At 41.0% G+C, this 8,834-nt stretch overlaps 1 protein-coding gene across 1 annotated transcript in view; it reads right to left on the bottom strand.

Moving 5' to 3' along the window:
* Positions 1–5,421: 5,421 nt before the first annotated feature.
* slc43a2.S (solute carrier family 43 (amino acid system L transporter), member 2 S homeolog) overlaps positions 5,422–8,834 on the bottom strand; it is a 45,753-nt gene continuing 42,340 nt past the window's right edge. Inside the window, 1 exon segment of the mRNA NM_001097830.1 lies at positions 5,422–7,342. Coding sequence (NP_001091299.1) covers positions 7,181–7,342 — 162 coding nt within the window. The 3' untranslated portion in view covers positions 5,422–7,180.

The following is an 8,834-nucleotide window of genomic DNA, read 5'->3' as shown; positions in this document are numbered from 1 at the left end:
AAAATTATCCAGCCCAATTAATTCCATCCAGGATATGGCATCCTTGCAACATGATCTTGACAAACTGACAATCTGGGCAGCTAAGTGGCAAATGAGATTCAATGTTGATAAATGTAAAGTCATGCACCTGGGATGTAAAAATATCCAAGCCACTTATACCCTTAATGGGACTGCACTAGGCAAATCCATTATGGAAAAGGACCTTGGAGTCCTTGTAGATGATAAACTTGGCTGTAGCAAGCAATGCCAGTCAGCAGCATCAAGGGCAAATAAGGTCTTGAGCTGTATTAAAAGGAGCATAGAGTCAAGGGAGGAGGGGGTCATTCTTCCACTGTATAGAGCACTTGTAAGGCCCCATCTAGAATATGCCGTACAGTTTTGGTCTCCATCACTCAAACAGGACAGTATTGTATTAGAGAGGGTACAGAGAAGGGCAACTAAGCTGGTAAAAGGTATTGAAAATCTTAGCTATGAGGAAAGACTGGCCAAACTGGGGATGTTCACGCTGGAGAAGAGGCGCTTAAGGGGTGATATGATGACTATGTATAAATATATAAGGGGATCATATAATAATCTCTCTAATGCTTTATTTACCAGTAGGTCTTTCCAGCTGACACGAGGTCACCCATTCCGATTAGAAGAAAAGAGTATCCGCCTAAATATTCGGAAGGGGTTTTTTACAGTGAGAGCTGTGAAGATGTGGAATTCTCTCCCTGAATCAGTTGTACAGGCTGATACAAATCTACCTAAATCTCCACGCGTGTCTCTGCCCTTAGGGCAGGCGACCCCAACCTTTTCTACCAGTGAGCCACATTTAAATGTAAAATAAGTTGGAGAGCAACATAATCATGCAAGAAGTTCTTAGGGGAATGTTATTGGCAATTGGTAGCCCCTATGTTGACTTGCAACATACAAGAGGCCCTGTTTTATCAGTACACATGGTATTTGTGCAACTAATGCTTGCCTTCAAGCTAGGAATTCAAAAATAAGCACCTTATTTGAGGTCACTGGAAGCACCTTCCATGAAATTGTAGAGCAACATGTTGCTCATGAGCCACTGGTTGGGGATCACTGCTTTAAGGAAAGCTGTTGTCCTTATTACTTGGCTGTTTCAGACAGAGGACCAGGTTATTTGCCTGGCGAGACTAGTTTTATTGTAGGCCGCAGCTGTAGTTAAACAAAAGCTGGAGGGTCAGAGGTTGGACATCATTGATTTATGGAGTTTTTTCCTCCTCGCAGACTGAACCTTGGGCCATAGGATGCTCAGATGAGATTGACCCATACCACCCACCATCATGGATGGAGATCAGAGGGATGTAGTGGGCACTGTTAACTTAATGGCACAAATATAAGGTGGCATTATACAGAGGCTGGCAGTAAATGTCCCTTCTAAGTTTAAAGTGCCAAGTAAGATATTCTGCACAAGAGAGGGGGGGAAGTGGTGCATTGTATATAAGATATAATATACAGGTAGCTTTGCCTCAGCTTGAAGTCACTGAACCCAGGTTGCAGCCTTAAAGACCCTATTATAATCTGGCAAATGACTGTGGGTTCCAGAGTATGTGCACTCCCCAGGGCCTGCCTCCAGTCTCATTACCTGAAGCTGAATTATCAGACTTTGGGCCAGATTCAATTCAGTGAGAAAAAATGTTATCATGTTAAAAGTAATGGGTGAGATTCAATTTGAAATGCAATTCAATTCAGAAAAACGTATCTCACAGTTTATCACGCGAAAATCTCTATTGAAGTCTATGAGCAAAAAACTGGAACTGAATTTGGAGAAAAGTTTTTTCTCCGAATTGAATCTCGTATTTGAGTTTTCTCACTGAACTGAAGCTGGCCCTATGTACAGTATTTTTCCATAGGGGCAGCTGGAAGGAAAAAGAAACAAGCTGGAAAGAGGGAGGAAGGCTAGGGCCGGTTATATGCATGTGCCTCTTTCTTCACAGGCTCTGTGCTCTTTCCCTTTTATCAGATTCCAAGACAAATTGGAGACAGTTTCCTATGGGTCAACAAGAGACTATGGTGTAATTTTGAACTTGATGGATGTGTGTCCATCATTTTAGTTGGGATCAAGTGCAAGGCTCTGTAGTATTATTATTACAGAGAAAAAAGAAATCATTTTAAAAGGTATACATTATTTGATTAAAATGGAGTCTATGGGAGATGACCATCCTGTAATTCAGAGCATTCCGGATAATGGGTTCCTGGATAATGGATCCCATTCCTGTACATCCGCATTCAGTGTCAACAACATCATAAGTAGCATAGCTAATAACTACCAGGCCTCCATCCCTCTCCAAAAAAACAACAAGACATCAAACAAATCATTAAGTCCATCTGTATACTCCTATACGCCTGGATCCTCTCAGCTGCTGGATCTGTTGCTAGCTTTTCTTAATCTCTAGATTTCAATATTTTTGAGACACGTAGAGTTCTCTGCTGCTAGGTGGTGCCAGCTTTGTGACAAAATGTTGTTTGAACAGCTCTGTTTGATGTGAAACTGCGTGAGATGCCATGCTAATGCTGCCGTTAGCCACGGGGCATGTTATAAAAGCTGTTGCGGAACCCTCAGCAGTACAGCCAAGAGTTTCTTATGAAATCCAATGTTCATATGCTGTGTCTGCACAAACTTCAGTTTTGGAACAATGAACTTTTCATATGAAAAAAAAAATCTGCTTTTTATAGGTGGGATTTACTTTCCTTTAAAGGAGATAAAAACCCAAAACAGGAATCCACAGGAATCCACATAAATAGCTTTTTGCTTTTTTTAAACACTTTTGAAATTAACATTCATTTTTAAAATACTGTATATTTTACACTGCTAATGTCATGCTCTCATCTGCTATGCCAGGCCAGTTTACCAGCAGAGGGATAAATGACAGGTGCAGGCAGAGTTAGGGCTCTTACACACGGCCATTTTCGCCTGCGCTCCCCTGCGTTGTGCTTTCTTCTGTTCAGCCGCAGGGGAGCACAGGAGTAGACGCAGTCAATTATTTTGAAGGGGGCTGTACTCACACAGACGCAGGTTGTGAGGCAGCATGTGGCATTTCACGTGCGTTCGGCACATACATGCGTCTGTGTGAGTACAATTGACTTCAAAATAATTGACTGCGTCTACTCCTGTGCTCCCCTGCGGCTGAATGGAAGAAAGCGGAACATATGGAAGCGCAGGCAAAAACGTCAGTTTGTAAGAGTTTAAGTGTTTTAAAATCCAAAAAAGAGAAGCTCAGGAGAAGCTGCCTGTAGCAGATTTTCAACCGTGTAGCAGCCTGCAGTTCAGAGCTGCTGTGCCAAAAGCATGATATTTAGCAAACTTTTTCATTCCCCTTCAGTTCCAACTACTGGACAGTTATGCAACAGTCCTTCAGATTTAGTTCCATTATTATCTAGGACAGTGATCCCCAACCAGTAGCTTGTGGGCAACATGTTGCTGTCCAACCCCTTGGATGATGCTCTTAGGGTCCTTAAAGCAGGTGCTTATTTTTGTATTCAAGGCTTAAAAGCAAGTTTTAATTGCATAAAAACTAAGTATAGTGCCAAAAAGAGCCTCTTATAGGCTGCCAGTCTACATAGGGCTACTAAATAGCCAATCACACACTTACTTGGCACCCCAAAGGGACTTTTCAATGCTTCTGTTGCTCCCCAACTCTTTGTACATTTGAATGTGGTTTACAGGTAAAAAAGGTCGGGGAACCCTGATCTAGGACAACAAAATACGTTATCACCCCAAATTTCAACCTTAATGCCCTTTAAGCTGGGATTTCAGGAGAATTTAGAATATCAAAAAAGAATTGTCTCACTGTGATTGTCTTTCAGGCTGGCCTTAGGGGGGCATCCAAACCAATTGGGGAGCAGTGTTCTGCACACATACATTCTATGCTATTTGATTTGTAGTAAGATTTAAGGTGGCCATACACGGCCGATAAAAGCTGCCGACAGTCCGTGTATGGGGCCCTCTGATGGGCTTCCCCAATCAATATCTGGCCGAAAGTCGGCCAGGTGTCGATCGGACTACAAATCCCATCAGATCGCGGCCGCATCTGTTTTTGGTGCGGTCCTGCGATACGACCGCCTGTTAGACATCGTTAGGATCTGATTGTTGGGCCCTAGGGCCCACGATCGGATCAGCCCGATATGTGGGCTCAAGGTGGGCATATCAGGGAGAGATCCGCTCATTTGGCGACATTGCCAAACGAGCCGTGTACGGCCACCTTAAGTTATATTCTATTGTGATGTTTGAGAAACCAGCTTCACAATATTACAAAACAGTCTACATAGTATATAATTTAAGTAGAGATTTTAGTCTGGCACCATTAGAATCATTTTTACAGTCTCTAGAGTTTGTATTATATTTTTCTGGATCCATTCATATCCAGCTTTATGTTCCCAGATGTCACCTTGTTCATGGATTTATTTTATTGTTGATGTTATTTTTGGTTCTATATGGGTTGCTTCTCTTTAGGCTTTATTTTTCCTTTAATCATTTCCTTTAAAACAGTCCCCTGAGTGCAAAACATGTACGGAAGTGCTAAGGGGATATCACTCTAGAGAACAAGAGAATCAATTGCTGAGTGGTGCAAATCCTTGTGACCTCAAGTGAGGATATCGTGACAAAAGGCACAAGCCTAGAAGCATGTGTGTTTGAGGGTAGGGTTATTGGGTTTATTACTTGTTTCAAGCAAACTTGTTTTACTTCCTGTTTATGTTTAAAAGTAGACATAGATAACTTCACAAAATCTTATTTACTTACATATATTTTATGCTGCCATGCTGCTCACTGAGCTGAAATGAGTGCTAACAATGTGTATATTTTTTAAATGATTACGTTTGATTGAAGTTTAAGAGGTACAATTGCCCCTGTTTTATTATAAGGAAGGCATATCAAATAATATTGAGTTATTCTCAAAATCCTGGTAACCCTTCATTGAACTGGACATATGTTTTTTTAAACATATACAGTATAATCTTTGTTCCCCAACCATTAAAAATGTGTATAGATAGGTTTCACCATCCAGTGCTCCTCTAGCTTTTGTTGTGAGCAATTCCCAATGCTCTCTGACAGCTGGAGGTCGCTCACTTGAAATAAATATAAAAACACACACACACACACACACATACACACAACAAAAACATATTCATAACACAGTATAGATAGTAGTTTATATAAAAAGGATTTATTCTCAGAAGTACCAACAATCACTGTATGTAGAATGTACAAGCAGACGATAAATTTAGACTCCGAAGAGCTTACAATCTGTTTGTACCTGAGGCACTGTGAAATACAGTGATGCGCCCAAGATTACACCGAGCTGGCACTGGGCTTTAGCACTGATATCTTATTCTGGTTATTCTTCCAAGCCAACTTCGCGTTAGACATAACAAAGAAAACATTTATAATATAATTTTTTTTTTTTTTTTGTATTGCTTTTGTGCTATAGATTTCCTCTTAACATCTATTAAGCAGCAGAACCTGCATTCTGCCATCACATAACCTAGGGTTTACAAGAAAACTGATCTCTGTCTCTCCTTTCTGATAAAGTTCTGGCAATTACCAGTCAATTATCCGGAAACTGCCTGTTCTAAAGAATAGTGCGGACGATTTGTCCATTTCCGAGTCAGATGATTGTTATCAAACATAAAGACGGTTACTGTTTTACAACTGAATTGCCCCCGGCCTGGAAATAATTTTTCCAATGTGTATCTGTGGTTGTGCAGGCTGTGCCAGTGAGCAAATGCTTGTGTTTTCCTGATGCCAGATGTATCTGAGTTGAGTTTTGCTTCCCAAAACATTCATGTTCCCAGATTCACCTCTGATCGCACAAAAGACTGACAGTAGGTCACCCAATCAGGTTGCACACAGGTATGGGGCTTTGACAGCTGTCTACTCGTCTCAAACCAGCAGGACTACTAAACGGGGATGATGGGAATAAAGTAATCATAAACCCCTAACTATGACAGCTTAAATAAAGGAAAATAGAAGGAAGCAGTAGAAATAGACCAATGCAATACATGTCTACAAACACATGGAATATGATAGAATTAAGCACAACAAGGACAATGAAGACTATAATGTTTGGGAAAATAGGAAAGTAGAAAAAAGCACTCATAGAAGATGCTAAGAAAGGAAAAATCTGACAACTCCAAACCAAAAATGGGTGAAGGGACCATGAACTGCACAGTCACCTGGTTTCACTAATTTTGTTCCAAAGTGGAGTTTCTTTGGCTCCACCGCAAGGAAAGTCCTCAGAAGAAAATAACATCCATATAAAAATACATCATCCAGTCATGCACAGAACATAATGTTAGTTATATATCAAAAACATTTCAAAACCAACAGGTATTGCTCCGCTTTCTTAACATATTGCATGAGGACTTTATGGCACAACTAGAAAACGTGCACCTCACTGGGTTCTGCTGACTTAGGACTCACATAAAATCGATGTGGTGGTTAATCCCTTATAGCATCAGAAATAACTGGATCTCTCAACTTTTTCATAGCAGAGCACCATTGCCCCTTCCGCAAACAGGAACAACTATGGTAATGACAAGATCCCTTTCTCATCCTGCCTATTTATTTCACTCCTTTCTTAGCAAGAGTAGAATAAAGGTCAATAATAATAGCTGCTATGTTGGATCAAAAGAAGAGAAGAGAACTAAGCCAAAGTCTGTTCATGTTATAATGTGATATTACAGTGACCACAATCTTGACTCTTGCTATTTCTTTGCTTAGCACCCAGAGAAATCAGTCCACACAAGTTGTGTAGTAGTCCAGCTTCTCCACGTGATAATACAGTACAAAGCCTGTGCATGTGTCCAAGGCTTACTGCTCATATATCCATTCTTTACTAAAGAGAGAAACACTTCCAGGTCAGTAGAACTTATATAGCATTTGGGCAGGCATCGATGTAATACCTGAATTTACTACTGATAGTAATGCTAATCCCATCTTGTACAAGTCAGTGTTCGATTCCTCTGGTTCGGTTTTTCTCCCCAAACTGAAGTGTGTTTGACAACACAGGGTAAATGACATAACATTGCTAGACAGGGCACCATGAGACGTATGGTGCAAGGATAGAGCACTTGCAGTTTGTTCTGAAATGGTGACTTGTTTAAACTGGAGCGATACCTTCCCAGAGTGCAAATGGAAAGGAGCAAAGTGTTTGGCCTTTGGTGTTATTCACACAAAGGCTTCATGATCCGGAGTGCCGTTGATTTTCAAGTAAAGTTTTGAGTCTTCGATCTTCTGTTTTCTTTGCCGCTCAAGGCTTCGCTTGTAGAAGATGAGGTAGAGTGGGAGACAGAATCCAAACATGCTAACCCCCAATAAGCCAACATTTACCTATGGAAACAATAGAGGAATATGATGTAAGAACTATTATGATACATGTAGGTTTGTGTTAACAAAAGGCACTGTATGTCATTAACAAATTAGGTGAGTGCCATACTTAGGGTGCAGGCCACCAGCTCTTCCGTTCACACCTGACCTTTTCTTTGTCTGCAAGCACAGGCCTAGTTGCAGACACACGGCACATACTCATACGTATATACGTGCTTTGGAGTCAAAATCTGCTCCATGTTTCTGCACTCAAGCCAACAGAGTGCAGAGAGTACGGATGACAGGTGATCAATTGATTTTCAGCCTGTGTATGATCAACCCTGCATGCCATTTAAGGAGAAGGAAAGGCTAAAATCAAGTAAGCTTTATCAGAAAGGTCTATATAAATACACCAGTAAACCCTAAAACTAATGCTGCTCTGGGTCCTCTGTCAAAAGAAACACAGCATTTCTTTCCTTTTATTGTGTACACATGGGCTTCTGATCAGACTTTCTGTTTTCAGCATAAACCTTCTGGGCAGGGCTTGAGCATGCTCTGTTTGCTCCTCTCCCCCTCCCTCCTCCCATCCCTGCTGTAATCTGAGCTCAGAGCTGTAAGTGAGCAGGGAGAGACTCGGGTAGGAAGTGATGTCACACCAAGCTTATATGGCAGCTTCTATCCTAAACAAACAGAGACAGTGTCTAGAGCTGTTTACTCGGTATGGTAAAGCATTCTGCAGAATAAATATAGCGTTCTAGCTTGCACTATTGTGGCTAATCTGTTGGCAATAATCTATCTTGGAGCTTTCCTTATCCTTTAACCTTTAACAGCAGAATTTTGCTTTAATGCAGATTTTTGGATCTATGGTTGCTTTTAATATAGCTTTGTCCTTTAAAGGGGCAGTATACGTGTGTTTAATGAACAAGGCTCGCTCTGAACATACTTTTAGCTGTTTTAGGGTCAGGGCACTTGCTCAGATTCGCGAAGATTAGTTGACCTTCTTCAGGGCGACAAATCTCCCGAACTGCCTTCTGCCGACAAGAATGTAAATTGCTTTCGGGATGACAATCGATCCGAAGCTCATTCTAGTCGGCGGAAGACAGTTCGGGGAGATTAGTCACCCCGAAAAAGAGGAGATTTTATTTTTATAAAATCACGAATTTTCCCGAATTTGTTAAACCCTGAGGATGGAAAAGTCTGAATCTGAAAATCCAGCAACTCAGACCAGTGGAGGTTGCATATAAGTCAATGGGAGAAGTCCCAATGATTTTTTGATGTGCGCTGGGTTTCGTGCAATACCCCGAAGTTTTCAGGTGAAAATCGGATGGAAAAATCAGAGAAAAACTGTTTTTTTCCCACAAAGCAAATTTTCAGGAAAATGTAATATTAAATAAGTGTAAAAAACCCAAGCAGAGTTTGTAGCAGAAAATATAGAGATAAATTTGGACTTTGATAAATAACTCCCCTAATGTGCGGCCCTGCATGCCTTACTTGTGACCCCATTAAGTACAAGGTT

The sequence above is a fragment of the Xenopus laevis genome, chromosome 2S (genome assembly GCF_017654675.1).
Source record: "Xenopus laevis strain J_2021 chromosome 2S, Xenopus_laevis_v10.1, whole genome shotgun sequence".
In the NCBI taxonomy this organism is placed as follows: Eukaryota; Metazoa; Chordata; class Amphibia; order Anura; family Pipidae; genus Xenopus; species Xenopus laevis.
Note: the sequence above shows the minus strand (reverse complement) of the source record. Positions and strands in the feature narration are given on the sequence as shown.